Raw genomic sequence first — 25,529 nt, 5'->3', positions numbered from 1 at the left:
AGTACCACCCACAGAAGGAACCCAACCCTGGCAATCCCAAAGCAATCAAACAACCTAACCCAAATCCCACTCACTGTACCCTCTGCCCTCATCCCCCTCAGCACAAACCCCACCCCCACAGTAACCTACAGCAACTCACACACTGTACCCTCTATCCCCATCCCCTTCACCACTACCCCCCCCCCCCACTGTATCCCTCCATAGTCCCTCTCCCCAGCCCCCCTCACAACAACCCCACATCCCCACTGAAACCCCTCATAGGCTCTCTGCCCCTACCCCCCACACCACAGACCCCACCCTCACAGCAACCCCCCTATAGGCCCCCACAAGGGAACCTGCTCCCCCCTATCCCACCATTCTCCCCAAACCACAGTTATAGAAAAGAAGTTGAAGGTTTGGTACACGAATGCGGAAGGAATAACGAATAAATGTGAGGAGTGGCATGAAAGAATCAAGGAGATGCCCCCAGACATCATAGCAGTCACAGAAACAAAACTCACTGGTACAATAACAGACGGAATCTTCCTACCCGGATATCAGATCCTGTTGCACTCAGCAGACGGAGCATCAAGCCTCTACCAAGTCTTGAGCTGAATGACCCCACATGAGTTTAGCACTTAGCATGAATTAAACAAAAACTTATTACACCGACTTGAAATTCTACATTAGTACATACATCTGACCTTCAGTCTCTTTTAGCTTGCCATTTCCTGCTGTATGACTCATACAAATTTAGTACTTTATAATATAGCACCCTTAATTAAAGGGACATGGTTTTTAATAAGGTTTCTAAAATCTGGGGTAGAAGGAGGGGTTGGAAGGTTATAAGCTATTTTGAGAAACTGGGTAACTAGAATTGAGTTTAAAATATGGGAAAATCAATGCCTGTAGTTTGAAAGTTAGGAGTAGATATTGTGCTTTGGTAATCCATCACCGGATCCTAATATGTGTACCATTACAGTAAGGAAGGAAGCTCGGATGTGAGTGATAACGACTGCATTTTCTTCAGGTCATCCTCCGTTGAAGAAACAAACTACACATAAAATAAAAATGAAAGCAGTAGGTGAAGGAGGCAGAGATAGTGCTTACCTGAAGGAGTCGGTGTGGGTGAAGTATGGCAGAGGCAGTCACCAACAGCAGGACAGGTCGGTGTGGATGGTGATGGGCGGCGCTTTCTACGACACACGCCTGTGAATGATCGCTTACGTAGAGAAAGAAGAAACTAGAAACTCCATCACCAGCCATAAGACAGTTGGCAATTTTTTTCACACAGCCTTTTATACTAGCAGGAAAACCATTCACGATTACCTTAATCCACCTATACCTACACTACCTACACCACTTTTCCCACACCATCAGACAGTCGCCTCACACTACCCCATACAACCTCTAGGTCACCATTATTACTTAAAATTTTTAAACTGTTCTGCGCAAATGGTAATAGCATGAAGCCATGGCTAGCACTGGCTGGTTTTAGAAGTGGCTTACCATGAGTTTCAAGCCTGCCAGTTTGTCACCCGTGTTTAGATATGAAATAATACGAACTGGCAGGCTTGAAACTTATGGTAAACCACTTCTAAAACCAGCAAGAATAAACATATAGTAAAAATATAATAAAGAAACGCATGTAAGCACAGTTTAGAATAACTCGCATTAACATCTACTGTTGCCCCAGAACACCTGAGACAGGTTTATATAAACACCTTCCACGTCACTCAGCCCAGAACACCTGAGACAGGTTTATATAAACACCTTCCACGTCACTCAGCCCAGAACACCTGAGACAGGTTTATATAAACACCTTCCACGTCACTCAGCCTCAATCATTACTTTTTTCTGCTCTCTGTATAAAACAGTTTACCTGGTAGGAAATTAATCAGTTCTCACCAACTCTACATAAGTTTTAACTTAAGAAGTGTGAGAGATACATGTACTCGTTCTGAGCCTCTGTGATGCTTCTGAATTAACGTCAGTGATAGTTTTATAGTAAGTGACGGAAATGTTGCACTACATATAAGGAAAACAAAGCCTAAGATCTTGCCTTCTGTGTTTGTGTCTTTTAATAGATATATATCTCCCCTCAAGGAAGGTTCCTTGACGTTGGTGAAGGGCTCTTGATCTAGGGAATTGGATCTGTGCTCCAGTTCCCTGAATTAAGCCTGAATTCTTTCCACAACCCCCCCCCCCCACAGGCGCTGCACAATCCTACGGGTTTAGCTCTCTCCCTTGATTAGAATAATAATAATGTTAAAATATATGTTTCCTTCCTCATTTTCACTCTTCTCCCTCCCAGTTTCCCTTCCTCTCTCAGCGAAGATATCTTTATGCTGGTGAGGGGCTCTTGATTCAAGGAGTTAGATTTGTCCTCTCCTTCCTTGGACTGAACCTGATTGCCTCCCATTCCCAAGGCGATGAGTAACTCTCTAGTTTTAGCGCTTTCTCCTAAAAGTAATAATTCTACCCCTCTTCTCTCTCTCTCTCTCTCTCTCTCTCTCTCTCTCTCTCTCTCTCTCTCTCTCTCTCTCTCTCTCTCTCTCTCTCTCTCTCTCTCTCTCTCTCTCTCTATCTATCTATCTATCTATCTCTCTTTCTCTCCCACTCCCCAAAGCTGGGTGACCTTGACGTGGTGGTGAGATTTAAGTGACCTTTGCCTGACTAAAAACCCAGCACTTCCTCGCCTCTCCTCCTCTACCTTACATACGTGTACAACAGGGATTTCTTTACATTCTGTAAATTCTGTTCCGGGGGATCATGGAAACAGTCGGTGTCTGTTACACTGTTTTCCCTCCAGCTGCAGTGCTGGGATAGTCCGCTACATCTGAAGGTGATTTTGCCATCTTGTGGATCTCCTGGAGATTGTACCATCAGGTGGATCTCCTGGGGATTGTACCATCAGGTGGATCTCCTGGGGATTGTACCATCAGGTGAATCTCCTGGGGATTGTACCATCAGGTGAATCTCCTGGGGATTGTACCATCAGGTGAATCTCCTGGGGATTGTACCATCAGGTGAATCTTCTGGGGATTGTATTATCAGGTGAATCTCCTGGGGATTGGATTATCAGGTGAATCTTCTGGGGATTGGACCATCAGATGGATCTCCTCGTGGCACAGCATGGAGAGATCTTGAGGCCTAACATCTGTAAGTGTCTAAAATAGATCCAAGAGTGTTCTTGGATCTCAATGACATCAAGGCCCCTCCTTGAGGGTGCTAGGTGAACAAATGTAACGAGATGTAAGGAAACATGCTCACGTCTCCACCTGCAGCATGATTAAACGCGGGTCCTTCGATTGTGAGATAGAGGCCTTTCCACTGAGCTATGACCCACTTGTTACATTGTGAATATCTGTGCACTTTAGTTTTTTATAAGAGCGAGGCGAAAAAAAGAACGAAGGCTAGCAGGCAGGCACTCGCTGGATCAACTGTTCTTCGTGTTGCTGGCGCAAAATTAGCTGACTAGTTGCAAATTGCTGATGAACTATATTGCTATTCGCGCCAGTTCTTTAGTGTCTGCACCTCCAGATGTTTTCGGTTACAAGCCGCTGAGGGAATCCTATACATGTGCTCTTATGAAGTAGGATCTTTGTTGTTCAAAAATCAGTGTTGAGAGCCAGGAGTGATGATCTTCATTTTTTTTATAGTTTTCAAACATATTTAGTCTGAAGGTGACCTGCCATTTCGGTGTAAGACAACATTAGTCTTCTCTTCTTAAAAATAAAACACACCAGGTCGCTCTTTATATTATTAAAACATATGAACCTCACATGGTACTCCCATCTTAAATACATATTTGAAAGCTGGTTGTAGTGATATATAATGACAATTTCTCTCTGAGAAACTGACCATTCTGTGAACATCTCTATTGACAGGTCCGCGCTATTTCATACATTCGAGATTTGTTAACTCGTGCAGTAAGACACTTTGGAGCCAGTGAGGGGCTGTTGGTCATAAAAAGCTTATCAATTCTCTCCTTCCCCTCAAGGGAGGTTCCTTGATGCTGGTGAGGGGCTCTTGATCTAGGGAATTTCATCTGTGCTCCAGTTCCCTGAATTGAGCCTGAATACCTTCCACCTCCCCCCCACATGCGCTGTACAATCCTATGGGTTTAGCGCTCCCCCATGATTATAATAATTATAATATCCTCTCCTTCCGTGGCTCTGCAGGCACTGATTACCTTCCATTCTCCATGATCTGTATGACCCCTGCTCGTTTAATACTTCCTGATAATAATAATAAAAACGATAACCATTCCATTATCTTCTCACACTTTTGTTAATAGTTGTATTTGATATCTTCACAGTTAAGAAATAACTTGAATATTTTAGGCAAAGTAACTGCAGCCTGGATGTTGACGTACAGGACAATGAACAGGTAGACACTGCTGCGCGCTGTCACCAGTACATGACACACACACACACACAAACACACACCCTGTCCCCCTCTGTGTGAATTGTCAGGTTCTAGTTTCTGTTAGCCATATTCTATTGGACTGTCCGGTCTATCAGTGAGCACGCAGAATTTACCTCCAACGTCGTCACCGCTCTACTGCCCTTACTTTACCTTCCCTTCTTGCTGATGGACCCTCCTATGACCCAGACACTCTCGTTGACTTTTTGACAGCAACTGATTTACTGCACAAACTCTGATGATAATGCCTCTAGCACTCCTCACAGCCCTTTCTACCTGAACCTCATGCTATCCTCTACCCCTGCACTATCCACTGCCCCGCTGCTCTCAATGACCTAATAATAATCCCTCTCCCTCTTGCTACCCAAAATCCCTACACCCATCCCTGCGGCGCTATATGACCCTTGTAGGTTTGGTGCTTCTTTTTGATTATAATAATAACTGCAGCCTGGTGTATATCCAGACTGTGGCTGAAACTAGGCTTTAGATGGTGGAAAAGAAAATTGGCGACCTCCATTATTATTATTATTATAATCAAAAAGAAGCGCTAAGCCACAAGGACTATACAGCGCTGCAGGGCAGGAAGGAAGTGAGGGCATCAGGTGGCAAAAGGGAGATGGATGAGCAACAGGTTACGGATAACAGCGGGGCAGTGGATGGTGAAAGGGTAAAGGGCAGCAAGAGACTGAACCAGAAAGGGCTGAGGGGAGTGCGAAAAGTATCATCAGAGTTTGTGGAGTAAATCGGTCGTTGTCAAGAAGTCAATGAGAGAGTCAGGATTAAAGGAGGGTCCATCAGCAAGAAGGGAAGGTAAAGAGAGAGTAGTAGAACGAAGACGACGTTGGAGGTAAATTCTGCGTGCTCGTTGATAGAGAGGGCAGTCTAACAGAATGTGGCTAATCGATACTGGAACTTGACACTGCTCACAGAGAGGAACAGGGTGCCTCTCCATGAGATACCCATGAGTAAGACGAGTGTGGCCAATGCGAAGGCGGGAGAGAGTGGTCTCCCAACTTCGGCACTGATGACAAGAAGACGGCCAGTAACCTATGCTCGGTTTAATAGAATGAAGTTTGTTACCGAGCAGAGTTGACCAACGTTGTTGCCAACGGGTGCGAAGGTGGGTAGCTATTGCAGCAAAATAGTCCAGAAATGGAACACCTCGATAGGAAATTGGTAGGTCATATACTGCTGACCGCGCAGCAGTGTCTGCCTGTTCATTGCCCTGTACGTCGACATGACCAGGGACCCAACAAAAAACAATATCTTTATGTTTGGTAGAGATACGGCGTAGCCAAAGTTGGATACGGAGAACTAGGGGATGAGATGTATCAAATTTTCGTATAGCCTGTAGAGCACTAAGGGAGTCTGAGACTACTACAAATGATGACACAGGCATAGATGCAATACGAATAAGTGCTGCAAGAATGGCATACAGTTCAGCAGTAAAAATGCTAGCTGAAGATAGTAAATGCCCTCGTACGACGCTGTCCGGAAACACTGCTGCGAATCCGACGCCGTCTGAAGACTTAGAGCCATCTGTGTACACAGCGGTGGCATGAGAATGGGAGTGGAAGTGATCAAGAAAAAGAGAGCGGGAAGCCACCGTAGGCAGTTGAGCTTTCGAGCAAGGGAGTGAGAAAGAACAGACCCGAACAGCTGGAACTTCCCAGGGGGGCAGGGAAAAGTGAGATGCTACATGAACATATAAAGGTGGTAACTGAAGGGAAGACAAGAGTGAATGTAGGCGAAGAGAAAAGGGACGGAGCAAACAGGGGCGGCGAACGAATAAAGAATGTCTACTAATATCGGTGACCATTCTATAAATGGAAGGATTGTGTAGATCGTGAGAGCGTACATAGTAACGAAGGCAATGGGCATCACGGCGATCAGACAAGGATGGAACATTTGCTTCTGTATAGAGGCTCTCAACAGGGGAAGAGCGAAAAGCACCAAGGCACAAACGTAAGCCTTGGTGATGGATAGAGTTAAGGCTAGAGAGAGTAGCAGGAGAGGCCGCGGAATAAATCTGGTCACCATAATCGAGTTTCGATAAAACGAGGGCTGAATGTAGGCGAAGCAGAGTTCGACGATCAGCTCCCCAGGAAAGATGAGCAAGGGTTTTAAGAAGGTTTAGCCGGCTGTGACAAGTTGCCTTCAGAGAGGTAATGTGAGGTTTCCAGGTTAACCGACGGTCAAAGAGAAGGCCTAGAAACCTGACTGTATCACGTTCGGGGATACGGGAGCCATAGAGATACAAAGGATGATCGGAGATAACAGAGCGTCTAGTGAAAGTAATTTGGTGAGTTTTGGTACTTGAAAATTTAAACCCATGTGTGGTGGCCCAAGTGCAAACACGGTCGACCGCATGCTGGAGAGAAACTGCAATAAGGTGACAGTCAGCGCCTGCACAAGCAATAGCGAAGTCATCAACATAGAGTGATGACCAAATATTGGGTGGAAGAACAGAGGCCAAATCATTTATAGCAAGGAGAAAAAGTGTTGTGCTTAGAACACATCCCTGAGGGACACCTTCAGCTTGGACGAAGTCCGGGGAAAGAACATTATTGACTCGAACACGGAAATGTCTGTCAGTTAAAAAGTTCTTAAGGAAGGATGGTAGATTGCCTCGGAGGCCTAAGGAATGGGCCTGGGCCAAAATATTATACCTCCAAGTTGTGTCATATGCCTTCTCAAGGTCAAAAAATATGGCAATAACTGAGTGATTATTCGCAAAGGCATTACGAACATACGTATCCAAGCGTAGTAAGGGGTCTATGGTAGAACGACCCTTACGAAAGCCATATTGACTAGCGGAGAGACTGTTGTGAGTCTCTAAATACCACATTAAACGTCGATTTACGAGGCGTTCCATCACTTTGCAAACTGCACTTGTAAGAGCGATGGGGCGATAGTGGGAGGCATCATGTCCTGTAGTACCCGGTTTGCGGAAAGGGAGAACAATGGCAGATTTCCACAGCTGGGGAAGAACTCCTTGTGCCCAAATAAGATTGAAGAGGTGTAAGAGGACTACAAGGGCTGACCGATGTAAATGTTGTAACATACGAATATGAATGTCATCAGGCCCAGCTGCCGATGATGCTTGTCAAGCTGAGAGCGTTGCCTCCAGTTCTTGAAGTGTAAAAGGCACATTATACTGTTCTTCTCCGAGAGAAGAAAAGTCCAAGGGTACTAACTCTCTGGCAGACTTTGAGGAAAGAAACGAGGGGCATAGATGGAGCCCTCGGGAAATACGGACCAGATGTGTGCCAAGTTCAATGGCAACGTCGAGAGGGTTTGCTATATCAACACCAGTGACCCGTAGAACAGGAGCCGGGTCAGGAGAGTATTTACCACTCAATTTCCTCACTTTTTTCCAGACTGCACTCATAGAAGAAGCAGAGGTGATGGTGGAAACATAGTCTCGCCAACAAGTGCGTTTAGCTTCACGGATGACACGGCGAGCGATCGCACGCTTCTGCTTAAAATCAACAAGTCTCTCAGCGGTTCTATTGTACCGGTACCTGCCCCATGCAGCACGTTTCAAACGTACTGCACGAGCACAAGCAGGAGACCACCAAGGCACGCACTTCTGAGAATGCCTGCCTGAGGTTTGGGGTATAGAATGAGAAGCTGCGGTATAAACTGATGTCGAGAAGATGTGTAGGAGCTCATCAATGGAGGATGAAGAAGGAACCTCACTAAAAGCAGTGAGGTGTGAGTAAAGATCCCAATTTGCCCGATCAAATTGCCAGCGAGGGCTACGGGAAGGTGGTGAATAGGAAGGACAAGTAAGAATGATCGGAAAATGATCGCTGTCATGTAAGTCTGGTAGAACAGACCAGGTGAAGTCTAGTGCAGTGGGGGAAGAGCAGACTGATAGATCGATGCAAGAGAGAGTATGAGTACGAGGATCAAAATGGGTGGGAGTACCCGTATTTAAAACATGGAGGGGGTGAGAGGCAAGAAAAGCCTCCAACTGAATGCCACGTGAGTCACAATGAGACCCCCCCCAGAGGAAATGGTGGGCATTAAAATCACCAAGTAACAGAAGTGGTGGTGGTAAGGATGAAACAAGAAAGGCAAAGTCTGGGATAGAAAATGCTCGAGAAGGAGAGAGATATAAAGAACATATTGTAAACCACTTATTCAAGTGGATACGGGCTGCAGTGTAATGCAGCGAGGTATGGACAAATAGTTGACAGTACGGAATATCATTGCGTAGAAGAAGGGCACTTTCATTAAAGGTCCCATCTGAGAAAGGATCCGAAGAATACAATAAATTATAGCCTGAGATAGGTTGGAAAACAGCCGAGTGTAATTTTGGTTCTTGTAAGCAAGCACCAACAGGGGAAAACCTGGAAAGCAACATCTGAAGCTCACCCCGATTACCCCTGAGGCCGCGGATATTCCACTGTAAATAGGCCATGATTGGCGATGAAGAAAATATCAGGAATCTGTAGGTAAAGGCACCTACGGACTAGAGGGGTTAGAAAAGTCAACGTGTGGTGGCATTGGAAGATGTTCAAGTAGCGAAGGAACGGAGCGTTGCGAAGAATGGGGTTGTGAAGATGGAGGAGAGGGAAGAGAAGGAACAGGAAGTGAATCAGTGTCCATTGAAGGTTTAGTCTCTGCAATATATTCTGAAATGGCTTCAAGTGTTTCTGAATTCAAAGATGTATGGGAAACCATATTGGAGATAGGAGGAGGAGGGTGAGTAAAGATTGGGACAGTAATGGACTGTACCAAAGTAGAGGGGGAGGGAAAAGTGTAAGGGACTGGAGATGAAGTGTGGGGGGGGGACAGAAGAGGTAGAAACCTGGGAGGTGACAGAAGAGGGAGAAACTTGGGAGAGGACGGGGGTGGAAGGCATAGTACGAGGAGGAGGGTGAATCTCCACACTTGTAATAGAGCCAGAGAGAGGGGAAGAACTAGGTACAGAGACTGGAAAGGTAACGTGTGGAGGTGGAAGAAGGGAAGGAAGGGGCAAAGAAGATTTGAGCAACGTGGATTTTTTGGACTTCTGAGTAGAGGGGCGATTGGTATTAGGTGTCGTACGAGGTCTTGTCGATACTGGGGCTTGTGAGGAAGGACGCGAAGATGTGAGAACAGACTGAGTTGTAGTCGGGACGTCAGAGCCAAGGACAGCAAAAGGATTAGATGCCGTAGTGGCTATGGGAGGGGTAACAACAGAGGAGGCTGCAGAAGATGGGACCCCAGAAGTGGGGGGACGTTTGGAAACACGAGAATAAGAAACACGGGGTAGTCTCCCTTGGAGGCGGAGATGAGTAACTGCCATAGCATAAGGGAGACCTTCTGCCTCTTTGAGGCAACGGATTTCACGTTCATTTAAGTAGACCTGGCAACGGCGGGAGTACGAAGGGTGAGCTTCATTACAATTAAGGCAAGATGGAGGTTGACTGCAAGATGTATTAGAATGGTTGTCGGCACCACAGACTGGGCATTCGGCCATAGATCTGCAATATTTCGCTGGGTGACCAAAACGCCAGCAATTTCTACATTGTTGCGGTGTAGGTATCACCTTTCGAACTTGTAACCGATGTCCCGCGACATATACAGAGGACGGGAGTTCTCGGCTGTCAAAAGTTAAACGAGCCACATTGCAAGGGTAACGTCTCCGCCCCCGGGCAGGAAGGACATAAGTGTCTACTTTGAGGATTGGGAGATCCTGGAGTTCCAGCTGTTCAAAAATGTCATTGCCACATGACTGGAAATTCTGTTGGACTATGGTATGGGGCAGAATGACAGTACCACTACAAGAATTGAGAGAAAGATGTTTTTCAATAGTGATAGGAGTAGTATCGATATTCGAAAGGAGAGAAAGATCATGAGCTTGGGTAGCATTCTGGACAGTGACGATGCGTGTACCGCTCTTGAGAGCGTGAAATGAAATATCTCTGCCAACATGACGCAGGAGCGCTTTGGCAATACTATGGTCAGAAAGGTAGGCAGAAGAAGAAGTTGGTCTTAAAGTAAAGAATTTAGTCCATTGTGTGGTCCGAAACTGAGCGTGGAGAGGGAGTGCTTGACGTGTCGGTCGTTTCCGAGTAGAATGGGAAGGTAACGACGGAGCATCATCAGGAGATTGACGTTGGCGTTTAGGAGTAGGACCGGAGTTGGTCCGGCAGGAAATGGGTGGGCGATTCGAAAATTGCCGTACCGTAGAGGGAGAAGCCGGAAGCATAGTCAAAGGAGAGCGGAGTTCAGACAAATCGAAGGAGTCAGTCGAAGCCCCGGTACCTGAAGCGGGTGAGGAAACAGCACCAGCAAGAGGTACAGGGGCATCAGGAGTGTCCGAAGAGTGGTCTAAACACAAGGCAGGGTCAGAATGGGGTGCGGTATCAAGAAGGGGCCCGGGGGTAGTGGTTTCATGGACTAGGGCTGCCATGGTTAGGTTACTCCTTTGCTTTTTGTTTTTAAGAAAAAAAAAAGAAAGAAGAAAAGAAAATAAAAATAAAAAAAAGAATAAAAAAAGGGGGGAGCGGGGAGGAATAGTTCCCAGGAGGAATGAAAGGGCCGGAAATCCCCCTCCGCGCCCAAGAGGACTCGACACCGCTAGTAGCGCAGATGCAGCATGGAACCCGTGCCATACCCTACCCTTCATGCCAGTAAACCAGCAATCTGGGATAGCAACCTCACATCTGCCGAGCTACCTCGGTGGACAAAAGAGAGGGCGGCCGGATATCCGCCACAAAGCATACCTCCTTCAGCCACCACCCCCGGAATCCGAAAGGTGGCTTCCAGAGATACACCCGTCGCCCAAAAGACACCCAAAGCCACTCCGGGATACCGGAGAGGGATCGGGACATCCCTAGGCAATCCAGATTCCACGGCAAACTACGCCACCGCCAAGAAACCTCAACGGAATGGGATGGACCCCGGTGTCCTTTCCCCTACCTAGGAACTAGCGCGCCTGTGGGAGAAATCACGAAGGCTAAAAAGAGGAAGGGCAAGAGGGGTGAGGAGGAGGAGGAGGAATGGAAAAAGGGGAGGATGGGATAGGGGAGGGGAGAATGGGGGGTAATTAGGTTCGGTCTGAGGAAGAAGACCGACAGGGCTAATTCCTCAGACCAAGAGCCTCTTCACCACGCCAAGGAGCCCCCCTTGAAGAGGTGGCGACCTCCAGTATATTCTTATTTGTGTACAACTGGTTTATTTGTTACAAGTATGTTAGAATAATTCATCAGAAGTCCTGGCGTCTTATTTGTATTAATAAGATACTTTTATATATTACATAGCTTTATTCCTCAATAATATGGCAGTTAATCACAAAATATTGAAAAAATCAATATAAAGTTAATTGCATTCTTTATATCGATTTCTTTCATTATTTATATGCATACCAAACTAAAACCTTAATTAAATTAACTATTTGTTGTTCTTAACTATTCGACAAAATGTAACATCAAAATTTAAATAGGAAAGTTACATCAGTCTATCAACTTTAGTTGATAGACTGATTACATCATCATCGTTTCACTGCTACACTTGCTGCCTCTGTAGTTGACTTAAGACGCCTACTGTGTAGACGAAACGTTTCAACAATAAAAATACTCAACTGCTGCACATGTGTCTTACTCATTAACTTGTCGGTATATTATACATTTTCAACATAAATAGGAAAGTAGCCACTTTGATTAAAGAAGAGGGAGAACTAATTTAACCTAATTTACGTATTACTAGCACGAAAATATCACTCATTACTTTGCAGGAAAGCCAATCATCATTCAGAGCTTCATGTTATGGGTAAAAAGAAAGTGATACACCCTTGGGCAATTCTTCTTGGCCACTTCCTCCAGGATGGAATCTCCTCCAAGAATCATCGCCTCCAGTTCTGTAAAAGAGCTGAAAAGATGGAGTGAGTAGGAATCTGTTGACTCCACGAACTTGACTCCAAGTCCCTCGCCATTTAAGAAGACTTTATGTAACTCGGTGCAAGGAGGTATCGCGAGAACAGGAGTGAAGGCACTGCTCGGGTAGATGGTGATGCCGTGGCAAGTGTCTATTACTGTACTGTTGATGTTCCTGGGAGTAGCGAAGTTCTCAGGACACAGTTGATGCAGGTGGGTAGTGATGAGAGCAGGACCGATACTGTTGTAATTGTTGGGATCGAACACTCGTGGTATGTCATCGACAACTCCCTGGGAATTAAAAGAACCTCAAATTCAGGCCAAGATTTTGTTTCAGTAGGACGAATAGATTAAGGGTAAATACAAGTGTGGGAGGAGGCGGGGTCATAATGGTACCATCCACTACTCGCCTCCTCCTGCTTCACCTCACCTCACTACAGTATATAATCCACGTCTACGGCCCTATGCTGTACATTCTACAAGATTGATGGACTGAACACATCGACTCCAGGCTGAGGGACTGATTACCTCAAACTCCTCCTCTCCCTACATCTTTCTGCTTTGTATTGGACTGATGAAGCCATTGTGTGGCGAAACGTTTCCTCAGTAAAGGTTCCCATATGTTGCATAAGTGTCTCAATCTTCAACTGGTCAGTTTTCAAAACCATTCAAAACTGTCAGACACTGCATCATCATGGGATCTTGATACGAAGAATTCTTCAAAACTTGTCCAACCTTTGGACGAAGACCTACTTCGACTAGTAAATATGAATGTACTGACTAATCTAATAAAAAAAGTTAGGAAACAGAAGGTTAATGCTTATGTAGATATAAAGTTAATCTATGACACTATAGAACCTGAATGACCTTAATAGCTGACTAATCATGACTTCTAACTTCAACATGGATCCTGAACCAGCATGATCTGATTTTAAAATGGCCTCTGACCAAGAATTATTTTTAGCATACCTTATCTGGTATGACTTCCATTTTAGGATATATTCCTGGACAAGACACAAAGATTCAGCTTATAATCTCTATCTTCAAAAATGATCTACATTGAAAGCTGATCTTTGATCTCTGACCTAACATAGTTTCCAGCTTAACAATAGAGTATATTCAGTATAACTCAGGAACCAACATGAATCTGTGATCTCGTCATAATCACACCTGGATTAAGGGGTGTCGTGGTGGGAAGCTCAGGATGCCGCAGTTTATCCCTTCGGTATCCATCCTACCTACGTAGTTATGAAGGTGAGGGAGAGGTCGCAAGGTCAAGGCGTCCAGGTCAAGGTAGGTCCCTCCATAGCGTCGCAACAGCTCTGCACGCGCTGCGTCACTGAGGAAGTTGGCTGCTCGTCCTGGAAGATAGTCAAGAAAATGAGAGAAAACTCTAAACATAAGAATATATGGGAAGAATAGATAATATGGGTTTGTTTTAATTGATACTGAGATTATCTGCTACAAAAATACCACTAATATAGAACCGGAAAAAAAAAACAAGATAAAATGAAGTTATAAATCTAGAGATTAGACAGTCTTGAGAGCAGAGGTTTTATACGGAAGCATTAGTGCAGGTTTAAGTATGTCAAAGTCAGCTTCACTAAATTAATATAAGTGTGTGACAGTCAAACTGAAATCAGAAGTCTTTCGAAATGCATTTTAGAAGGAGAAGCACCTTTATGTGGTGAGGGACTACCAGCTCTGGCATTGTCTTGAGTCACATCAGCTAGAGTGTGTAGTGTGCATACCATAGAGGACGGATTGGATGTCATGGAGCTGCGGTTCAGTGATGGACCACTGCTCCAGGTTATTAGGTAAGAGGCTAGGTTTAAAATAGGAAGTTAAGTGATAATTTCGCTAAATTAATCAGCTACAAAATTTCGTCTGGCTTCACGCAGCCTTCATGTTGTGTCTAAATAAGAACCTCTTTTGGGCTGTTAGCATATGTTCAGAGGTCAGCCTTGCTTGTGTCTGTTCCGAGGCTGGGAGTTGCTGACCAATGGAAGATACAACTATTAACTTGTAACTTTTTTTTTATAATCGTGAGGCGAATGACCATTAATGTGAATCATTTAGTTCTTGAATATCTAAAGGAACCAATAGATTGTATTGTAGAAGAGGCTGTTGTTTACACAAAGTTAATTAAACATTACCAATATATTTTATAACATTATTTGTTAAACTAGTAAATTTAGATTTTTATGAACGACGATTATTTTGAATGTGAATCAATTTATGTGCAGCTGGTCAGTACAATTTCTTTGATCTTAGCAAATTTGGAAGCCGGGTATTTGAGAGTGTGTCTTGCAGGTTCTCTTGATATGGTTTTCAATATCTTGGAGTCACTTGGCATAATAAAGGTGTTTAGAATTCTTCATAAACATGAAAAGTGTTGAAGTATATGTAGAGTAAATCTTGATGAAAAATATTTAGCTATCAGAACAGTGTGTAAATTTAACTATAACAGGCTAACATCTGAACATTAATAATGGTCCAGGAGGCATGCTACAATGCTCTTTTTCAGGACATAAATATACATACTTAAGAACATAAGTAATGAGGTACTGCAGGAGGCCTAATTGCTCATGCTTTTTCCTTTTTTGAGTAGGTATATGAGGCCCATGGAATTGCATATACTATTGTATTATATTTAAGTTAGTTTACTAGAGAGTCAAGCGCTGGTAGAAGGTCTACAACTCATTCACACCAGATCCTACCATAAATAAAAATATTAAGTCTATCCTAAATGTCCTATATGAATCCGACTGGGCTTTCCTCTAGCCCATATTCGTGTCTTACTTTTACTAGACCTTTATTTTCTTTTGAATCTTCTACTACTAATAAGAGCAGGTGGTGGCAGCTTATGTTAGTGAGGTAATTACTCCAGCAGGTGGTGGCAGCTTATGTTAGTGAGGTAATTACTCCATTTCTCTCTCTAGTTTTTCCCCTTTTCTCTGTTTCTTTCCATCAGCCTGTGAGAGTATGGTCAGTATGGCTGTATACGATGACCTCAACCCCCAGCCTGGGATTGGGGTGTCCACTTTTACCCAACAACGAGGTTATTAGGTAAAAGGTAACGGCTTGACAAGGTTCCTGGAGAGCGAAACGTTGCCACAATAAAGTGTCGCATTAATTGCACTTATATCCTTTTGCCTAACATATTGTCGGTAATTCTAGCAACAATATTACTATTCCAACCTCGATATGTGAAACAAAGGCTATGGAAGGTGACTGGGCAGAATAAACGAGAACCATGTGAGGGAAATCTCAGAACGAGTATGATCGAACTCATGGCAGGCCAGTGTGATGGAGTGATATAACTGAACGCCCATATAAGCTAAAGAAGCAGTAGAAACGTCTTGTTCGGTTTAAGAATAAGGAGTCAATGAAACAAAGCAAAAAAAGAGGGTGGAGGCAAAACTTTAAACAAGAATACAAAAGTAGGTATGATAAGGTAAATGTGGGGTTAGGAACCCACTGTACCAGTGGACCCAGGGGTAATACAGGCATTAGGAGCTGGAAGTCTAATACTTAAAAGCAGATCTAGGTAAGTACAGAGAGAGGGGGAGAGCGAGGGAAGGGGAAAGGGAGGGAAGGATGTAGGGAGGGGGGAGAGGCAAAGGCAGGCAAGCTTTTACCTTCATTATAGAGCCAGAGACGTTGGTCATGCCATGACTTGAGTGGAGCTTCACTGAAGACCTGGTCCAGATCCAGGTAAGCCAACTCCACATTCTCTAGGTCTTCGACCAACTGTAAAAACATTGTTTTTTTTTTCATGGTTGAAAGCAAAGGATTTTTTCTGCTATAGTGTACGAGATTATAAGGTTTCTAAGATAGTGATTAAGCCTAGTTAACCAGTCTGTATCTAGGCATCCGAAGAGACAACTATTATGGCAGAGATGCAATTGTAATATATTGAGACTATCTCTCTCCAATATCTTGTCTATATGAAATGGGAGAGCAGAAGTGAGATCTTGAGACTGGGTCTCTCTTTTCTATCTGTGACTGTAGTATCTCCCATTTCTCTAAAAACAAGATAATGGATAGTTTCAATATATCACAATCATTGTCTGAGTGTCTTATACACTCGGCATTTGTGCTACATGGAAAAGACAGCTAAAGAGACGTTTGGACATAGGTCGTTCAATCTCATAGTAATAAAGAGAACTAGATGCAGAGATGATGGAGGCAAACAGTATACACTGTTTCAAGTGTAGATCTGAACTGGCTCTGGAGATTTAAAATTCATAAAGCAAGTCATGGTTGATAAAAGTGTGAGAAAATTAGATCGGTGAAGATGTCCTCCAACTTAAACAGTGTGTTACCAACAATGCCTGGCAAACTTAGACCACTAAGTTCAGCACTGGTAAGTTAGAAGTCGTTGTAGTGTAACCAATCATTTTTCCACACTTAATTCATAGAGCTGGCACTACTGAACGGGTCATCTTATGACAGACTCACTGCAGAAGGAAAATGTTCCATATTATGTTGTTTTAAGAGGCTCACTGGTAAGGCATTGTGTGTATATCCACTGGCTGAGCCGTCTGAGGATGGAAATACTGCTGGAAGTTGCCTGCTAAACCTGGAGTTTTACCTGGAGTTTACCTGGAGAGAGTTCCGGGGGTCAACGCCCCCGCGGCCCGGTCTGTGACCAGGCCTCCTGGTGGATCAGAGCCTGATCAACCAGGCTGTTACTGCTGGCTGCACGCAAACCAACGTACGAGCCAAAGCCCGGCTGATCAGGAACCGACTTTAGGTGCTTGTCCAGTGCCAGCTTGAAGACTGTCAGGGGTCTGTTGGTAATCCCCCTTATGTATGCTGGGAGGCAGTTGAACAGTCTCGGGCCCCTGACACTTATTGTATGGTCTCTTAACGTGCTAGTGACACCCCTGCTTTTCATTGGGGGGATGGTGCATCGTCTGCCAAGTCTTTTGCTTTCGTAGTGAGTGATTTTCGTGTGCAAGTTCGGTACTAGTCCCTCTAGAATTTTCCAGGTGTATATAATCATGTCTCTCTCCCGCCTGCGTTCCAGGGAATACAGGTTCAGGAACCTCAAGCGCTCCCAGTAATTGAGGTGTTTTATCTCCGTTATGCGGGCCGTGAAGGTTCTCTGTACATTTTCTAGGTCGGCAAGTTCACCTGCCTTAAAAGGTGCTGTTAGTGTGCAGCAATATTCCAGCCTAGATAGAACAAGTGACCTGAAGAGTGTCATCATGGCCTTGGCATCCCTAGTTTTGAAGGTTCTCATTATCTATCCTGTCATTTTTCTAGCAGATGCGATTGATACAATGTTATGGTCCTTGAAGGTGAGATCCTCCGACATGATCACTCCCAGGTCTTTGACGTTGGTGTTACGCTCTATTTTGTGGCCAGAATTTGTTTTGTACTCTGATGAAGATTTAATTTCCTCGTGTTTACCATATCTGAGTAATTGAAATTTCTCATCGTTGAACTTCATATTGTTTTCTGCAGCCCACTGAAAGATTTGGCTGATGTCCGCCTGGAGCCTTGCAGTGTCTGCAATGGAAGACACTGTCATGCAGATTCGGGTGTCATCTGCAAAGGAAGACACGGTGCTGTGGCTGACATCCTTGTCTATGTCAGATATGAGGATGAGGAACAAGATGGGAGCGAGTACTGTGCCTTGTGGAACAGAGCTTTTCACCGTAGCTGCCTCGGACTTGACTCTGTTGACTACTACTCTTTGTGTTCTGTTAGTGAGGAAATTATAGATCCATCGACCGACTTTTCCTGAAGGCGAACGATTCCTGACTTTTGTTTCAGTAGCCGGTATTGCTTGAACGACACAAGGTAGCAAGTGGTTTCCTGGGAAGTGGGCATATTACCTGGAGTTTACCTGGAGAGGGTTTCGGGGGTCAACGCCCCCGCGGCCCGGTCTGAGACCAGGCCTCATGGTGGATCAGGGTCTGATTAACCAGGCTGTTACTGCTAACCGCACGCAAGCTGACGTACGAACCACAGCCTGGTTGGTCAGGTACTGACTTTAGGTGCTTGTCCAGTGCCTTCTTGAAGACAGCCAGGGGTCTATTGGTAATCCCCCTTATGTATGTCGGGAGGCACTTGAACAGTCTTGGGCCCCGGACACTTACTGTGTTGTCTCTCAATGTACTCGTGGCGCCCCTGCTTTTCATCGGGGGAATATTGCATCTCCTGCCGAGTCTTTTGCTTTCATAGGGAGTGATTTTCGTGTGCAGGTTTTGAGTGCGGGAAGGACAATGCTTGTTTTGAAGCTGAGGGGAGGGGGAGGTTGTAGTTTGGTAATCTGTCACTAAACCATCATATCTTTGCCATCAGGAAAGGAAGTAAAGGTACGAGTCATTGTCCTCATCACTCTCGGGCCGTGTGGACGTGCTGCGCAAAAGCTCCTGCTTTCTCTGTTTGCGCAACTTCCTGTTTTCACCAAGACAGCGACCAGTTACTGCAGGAGGAGCAACACTGTGTGTGTTGACCTAGTTAAAGGAATAATTTATCCGACGAACGCCTCTGTCTTATTGCCAACGATCATACGGGACACGTTTAACATTGACAACGATGAACTACATGGAATAGCGCTTAATGGCTCTTCACGAATCTTCATAAGTTCTGCAATGTAGAGGCTTATGAAAGGACGGTGACAAGATACCAGGAGAAGTCCATCTTCGTTTCATCTGGACTGGAGGTATGCCTGAGGGATGCCTCAAAATATTACACCTGGGTGAGGATTCGAAATGTCCCTTTTGAAGTGGATGAAGTGGATATTAGAGAGGCTTTTCAATGATATGATGAAGTGCATACTACGACTCTGGGTCGATGGACGGATGGAATCTATGCAGCTCTGCCTGGAGGATCCTACACCATTAAGATGACTTTGAGACGACCTATTCCATCGTATGTTGTCCTGGAGGATTTCAGGACACAGGTGTTTGTGACCTGCACGGGACAACGCAAGATGTGTCGCCTGTGTGGCGCTTATGACCACATGGCGGCCAGGTGTGGTAGGGCAGCAGCGCCGAGGTCTTTGGACCTGCCAGTTTTCACAGAGTCTCAGGTGGCATCTTTGCCTGAAGTTGTGAGTGTAGTAGGCAAAGGTAATTGGGCGGACGAAGTGAAGGAAGCGGGAGAAATTTGTGTGACGTTACCAGTGGCGTCGGACGTTCCCACACAGGCAGACCCTTGTGGTGAACAGCAGCCTGTAGGGGTGGGGGAGGCCAGTGACCTACAGGTTTTACCTGAACCCCTGCAGGAGATAAGTCTTTTCTGGACGAGCCAGCGGAGGAGATCCCTCCTGTAGACGGGAGAATTCTGATGGTTGAGGAAGACCTGAGTGAACGGGTCCCGGGGCCTCAGGAGTCAGAGTCTGACATGTTGCAGGTGCAGCAAGTGGAGGCTGAGGTGCACAGGAGGAGTGACCGTACTGATATGGAGGTTGAGAGTACATCTAAAAAAAGAGCTGGAGGATCGTCGGATGAGGAGTGTATTACTCCAGCTCAGCGTACTGGTAAGAAGAGTTGGGCGGGAGTGACTAAGAAGGGGCAGGGTAGTGCACAAGGGGGGGAGGGGGTCCAGGCGGGCAAGAGTGCACCGGAAAAAACAGGCACAGCAAAAAGTGTAATGGACAGGCCACAGAAACATAGAGGAAAGCCCCCCTTTCTGAATCTTTAAGTGTCTAACGATAAATGTGAATGGCCTTAGTGCTCATGTAAAACGTGTATGGTTGGAGGATGTTTTGAGGCGTTTTAATGTTGATGTGTGTTTTATTCAAGAACACAATTTTAAGTGTGGTAGAGATTTGAGGCTGAAAGGTTTTAGGCTGTATGCAGGCAGCTCAGGGAAATTAAAGGGTGGGGTGGCAATGGCAGTGAGGGAATCCAGCCCATTCCAAGTGCTCGTGTGGGAATAGGGGGGAGGAGAGGGTGGTGAGGGTGGAGGGGCTATGGGGGGAGATTAGAGTGTTTTCTAGGGATATATATGCCGGCTGATAGCAATATAAGGGTAAAGGTGACTTTTGTAAGGGAGGTTTTGCTTTTCTACTTGTGGGGTTTACCCATGGTTTCTATAGTAGGAGGGGATTGGAACTGTGTAATCAGTAATAAGGATGTTTACCTGGAGTTTACCTGGAGAGAGTTCCGGGGGTCAACGCCCCCGCGGCCCGGTCTGTGGAGCCAAGAGGTGCAGGGTGTGTGCCTGGGGTGTTGAGGGATTCGTTGAGGGATGCAGGAGTTTTTGACATAGTCAGGGGAGATGGGTGGAGAGTGGAGCACACGTTTATGACGAGGGGTTATGCAGCTAGGTTGGACCGTATATATATAACTCGAGAGATTACAGTAGACAGTGTAACAACGATAGATTTAGGTTTTTCGGACCATCGAGCCGTTTTGGCAGAGGTGGCATGGGACGGGATGGTTCGTAGGTATGTGGGTTATTGGAAACTGAATGTGAAGTTACTTCAGGGGGAGGGGGAGGGGGAGAGGTTGGTTTTTAGAGAATGGTGGTGGCACCTCTGGGAGGCGCGCAACAGAGAGGAGGATGTATTGGAATGGTGGGAGAAGTATGCTGAATTGCAAATTAAGGAGTATTATCAGCATAGAGGACGGGATGAGGCGCGGTGGAGGTTTGGTTTACAAAAATATTTTGAGGGGCAGCTCAATGATTTTTATGAAGGGGGCAGGGAGGCTAGATATGAGGAAATTGAGGTTTTAAGGGGAAAATTGAGGGATATACAAAATTCTCGTTTTGATGCGTTACGTGTAAGGGAAGGTTTAGAGGAGGTCCTATGGGGAGACAAACCGTCAGGATGCGTTTTGAGGAGATTTAGGGAAAGGCAGCAGATAGCTACGATTATGGGATTAGAGGCGAGTCAAGGGGTGGGGGCTATAGGGTGGGGGGCTATAGGGTGGGGCAGGAACTTACAACCACCGATGGAATGAGTAATTATGTGGATTTGATGAATGGTTTTGAAAACCGACAAGTTGAAGAATTGAGATACTTATGCAACACATGGGAATCTTTATTGAAGAAACGTTTCGCCATACAGTGGCTTCATCAGTCCAATACAAAGTAGAAGTGGGTAAGGAGAGTAGAAGTTTGAGGTAATCAGTCCCTCAACCTGGAATCGATGTGTTCAGTCCATCACTCTTGTAGGAAGTGCAGCATAGGGCCAGAGAGGTGGCTTATATACTGCGGTGAGATGAGTTGAAGCAGGAGGAGGCGGGATCACAGTTGGACCTGCCACTAGTGTAAGTAGGTCGTCGTCCATAGGTTGGGCAAGCGTTGAAGTCTTTGTACCAAGATCCCATGATGTTGCAGTGTCTGACAGATGTGATGAATGGTTTTGAAAACCGACAAGTTGAAGAATTGAGACACTTATGCAACACATGGGAATCTTTATTGAAGAAACGTTTCGCCACACAGTGGCTTCATCAGTCCAATACAAAGTAGAAGTGGGTAAGGAGAGTAGAAGTTTGAGTGGCAGGTCCCACTGTGATCCCGCCTCCTCCTGCTTCAACTCATCTCACCGCAGTATATAAGCCACCTCTCTGGCCCTATGCTGCACTTCCTACAAGAGTGATGGACTGAACACATCGATTCCAGGTTGAGGGACTGATTACCTCAAACTTCTACTCTCCTTACCCACTTCTACTTTGTATTGGACTGATGAAGCCACCGTGTGGCGAAACGTTTCTTCAATAAAGATTCCCATGTGTTGCATAAGTGTCTCAATTCTTCAGTTATGTGGATTATTGGTTTAGGGAGAATTTTAAGCAGGGGGAGGGTGGAGGGAGGGAGAGAGAGATTATAGGGGAAGGAATTCAGGGTATTTTAAGGAAGGAGGAGAGAGAGATGATAGAGGGTAGAATCAGCGAGGAGGAGGTGGGGGAGGCAGTAATGAGTTTCAGGAGGGGAACGGTGCCAGGGATTGATGGAATTCCTAACGATTTTTATATTACACATTGGGATTGTCTGAAGGAATGTCTGGTCTCGTTGCTTAACTGTATGAAGGACGAGGGAGCCTTGGGGGAATCGCAGGGCATGGGGGTAGTTGTTTTGGTTTACAAAGGAGGGGGGGAGAAAACGCTGGGTGCCTATAGAGCGATCTCCCTCATGTGTGCTGATTATAAAATTTTCGCGAAGGTTTTAGGTAATCGCATGAAAAAGGTGCTTGGCAGTGTTCTACATAGAGGACAGTGTGGGATCCCAGGTCGAAGTATGCGTGAGGGGCATGGGAGAATTAGAGATTTTGTGGATGGTAGACAAAGGGGGTGAATCTTGGGGATTGATTGGAAGCAGGCTTATGACTGTGAATAGACGTATGTTGTGGGGTATTTTACAAAAACAGGGTTTTGGGGATGAGATTGTGCAATGGGCAACTACTTTGTATACGCCTGCGAGGGTCAGTGTACAGGTTAATGGGAAGTTAGGTTTGCCGGTGCAGATGGGGAAGGGTTTGCGACAGGGTTGTCCCTTGTCTCAAATCCTTTTTGCATGCATGCAAGACCCATTTTATAGGCTTATAGACAAAGGAGTGTGGGAAAGGGGAGAGGAGGGTTCTGGCAGATGTGGAATTGTGGGGTATGTGGATGACACCACAGTTTTGGTGGGAGGGGAAATAGGATTCAGGAATGTGGGACGTATAATCAAGATCTTTGGTGGGGCGACAGGGATGAGGGTTAATGGGGCAAAGTCAAAGTTATTGGAAGTAGGTACGTGGGTGGGGGGGGGGGAACTGTATGGGTGGAATGTAGTGGATAGAATCAAGATCTGCAGGGTTGTGTACATGGCGGATGCTGGGGAGGCACAGAAAATAAACTCAATGGATGTTGTGAGTAGAGCGATCGGCAGGATGGAAGGGTGAAGGGCCGGGGATATAACATTGCAGCAGAGGGTGGTGGCAGTAAACACACTTGTGTATAGTAAAGTGTGGGGAGTAGCAGAAGTATATCCTCTGAGGTCGTGTGATATTCAGGAACTGGAGAGGGTGGTTTTGAGGTATGTGTGGAGTTATGGCAGGCTATGGCTAAGGAAGGAGGTGGTGATGATGGGCGTGCGGCAGGGTGGGCTGGGTCTTATACCTTTGGACACAGGAGTGAAGGCAGTGTATGTGAAGCAGCAGTACCTGAGGGCGGGAGGGGAGAGGGGTATAAGGGTGGGAGAGGTCATGGAGGATGTGAGGAAATGGTGGAAGGGGAAGGCGTTATTGGTGTGTGAAGATATGGCGTGTAATTTGTTGACAATAAGGGATGCAAGAAAAGTAAGGGTCAGTAAGCTGGGGAGAACAGATAGGCGGGGTGGGGTGCTACAGGGTGTAGCTACATATCCGATGTATGATTGGAGGGGCATTTGGGAAGATTTTAGGAAGATTAGATTAAAGCCAAGGGTTCGTGAAGTGTTATATAGGTTTTTATGGGAATTCTAGCTTCAAGGTCGGTGCTATATCGAATGGGGTATGTAGGTGATTGCACTTGTTTACATTGTGGGGAGGAGGAGACGGCATTTCATGCTGTATATTTTTGCGAAAACTTGGGGATTGTAAGGAAATGGTTAGCGAGGGTCCTGGGTATAGTGGCGGGGGAGAGGGGAGAAGCATTTCGACTTTGAGGACTTTGCTTTTTGATGTGGGCGGGGTTTCCAAGGACATTCGGAGGGCAGTGATGTACGTGGTGGCAGATTTTTTGTATGTGTCTTGGGGTATGAGGGAGGGAGGGGGGGGGGTAAGGGTAGGGTGTGGGCGCTTGCAGCGAGTGTGTATCGAACGGTTTGTAGGAATAGGCTATTATATGGGAGGTTGTGGGTAAATAGTTTTCCTTTGGGTTACCGTAATATGACGGTAGGTGAAATGTTAAGGTTGGGTGTAGGTTAGAGTTGGAATGGGTTGTTTTGCCGTGGAGAGTGAATGTGGAAAGTGTGTGTGATAGTGGTGTATGTGTGTGTACAGTCTTCAAGTATGAGGGGGGGCATATGGGGGGTGAACTGAAGACATACGGCTGATAGCCTGGGGTTTTGACTTAATGACTTTAGGTAAGGATGTGAGTATGAATAGGGAGAGTGAGGTTGGTATAGTGTCAGTGTCAGGGGATGGCAGCGGGGCTTTCTGAGGTGTCTTGGACCTGGATGTTGGTTTTTTATGATGTGGAGGAATTTGGTTAATATAATTGACTACAGGAATTTGTTATAAATAATTTGATTTTGGCGATACCAGTGTTAGAAAATAAACTGTTTACATGTTTATATCATGTATTTGCTGTTTAATTTGCTTTATGTAGTTTTTTTTATGTTTTCATATGTCTATGTAATGTTTTTTTGCTTACTTTTGGAAAGCTTCATATATGTGTTAGGGTTAACATATTATATTGTGCACTCTTGTAGTCCGAAATCAGGTTTGGTTTTTTCTCAAGCAGGGTGGGGAGGTCTGACTGGGGTAGGAGGGTGTTGAATTTTGAAGGATGTGACAGTATCACTCATATTATGCTCTTTTGAGCTGGTACCATATGATGTCAAGTCATGGTAATGAATAACAGGTTTCACTTTGGTTTTTAGTTGTACAAGAATATGTGTCAAATTTCTCCCCGAGTTGGTTTTTTGTTTTGTGGTTTTCTTTAGACCTTTTTGTTACATGATAGTATAATTTTCATGAGGAGATTTTTTTTTTTTTGTCTGCGTACGCGCAGAGTTAAAATGTGAGTGCGTTAAATTTTGTGACACTGTTTGCTCTTATAGAGTATGTGACGATCCGATACTGTGTTCTTGTATTAATATCACGTGTGATGTGAGAATAGCAGTCGATTTTTTATAACTATTGTGATGTAGTTAACAAAATGAACAATGGTGAGATGATGTACAATATGGTGAAATGGGGTTAAAAGGGGTGGTAGGTTTTTTACTGTTTGATTTTTCACAGACTCTTTCTTCAGCGTGTATAATGTACTTTAGCAGCTGGGAAGAAGTAAGAGGTTTGTTTTTTATTTTCATTAATTACACGTTCTTTTTTTTTTATTAAATGGCTTTAGTATTAAAGGCATAATGCATCTATAAGTTTGCGTGAAGTGTATATATTAGACATATTACTGAATCTAACATTGTAAAAATTTTATATTTAGCATAAGATGTTTTCGACATTTTGTATTGTGTAAAAGTTATTGTTGGTCCATTTTTTGGGGCAAATTTTGATATTTTTGTACATAGTGTATTCTGTTAGTTTTTTATATTAAATTTTATAAAATGTAAGTTGATAAATGCTAAGGTCTGTGTTAG

At 45.0% G+C, this 25,529-nt stretch overlaps 2 protein-coding genes across 3 annotated transcripts in view; both read right to left on the bottom strand.

The window, feature by feature from the left end:
- LOC128701450 (alpha-1,4-N-acetylglucosaminyltransferase-like) overlaps positions 1-1,902 on the bottom strand; it is an 18,275-nt gene extending 16,373 nt beyond the window's left edge. Inside the window, exon 1 of the mRNA XM_070100187.1 lies at positions 1,090-1,902. Within this exon, the coding sequence (XP_069956288.1) occupies positions 1,090-1,245 (156 nt within the window). The 5' untranslated portion in view covers positions 1,246-1,902. The remainder of the gene's footprint in view (positions 1-1,089) is intronic.
- Positions 1,903-11,574: 9,672 nt separating this feature from the next.
- Positions 11,575-25,529, bottom strand: part of LOC128701249 (alpha-1,4-N-acetylglucosaminyltransferase) — a 50,943-nt gene continuing 36,988 nt past the window's right edge. Inside the window, exons 3-4 of one of the 2 annotated variants that reach the window (XM_070100407.1) lie at positions 13,449-13,639; positions 11,575-12,569 (exon numbers count right to left, since the gene is read on the bottom strand). In XM_070100407.1, coding sequence (XP_069956508.1) covers positions 12,156-12,569; positions 13,449-13,639 — 605 coding nt within the window. In that variant the 3' untranslated portion in view covers positions 11,575-12,155. The remainder of the gene's footprint in view (positions 12,570-13,448; positions 13,640-25,529) is intronic. The other variant, XM_070100406.1, reaches the window with a different exon arrangement.

Source organism: Cherax quadricarinatus, chromosome 72 (genome assembly GCF_038502225.1).
Source record: "Cherax quadricarinatus isolate ZL_2023a chromosome 72, ASM3850222v1, whole genome shotgun sequence".
Lineage (NCBI taxonomy): Eukaryota > Metazoa > Arthropoda > Malacostraca > Decapoda > Parastacidae > Cherax > Cherax quadricarinatus.
This window is presented reverse-complemented; position numbering and strand designations above follow the sequence as displayed.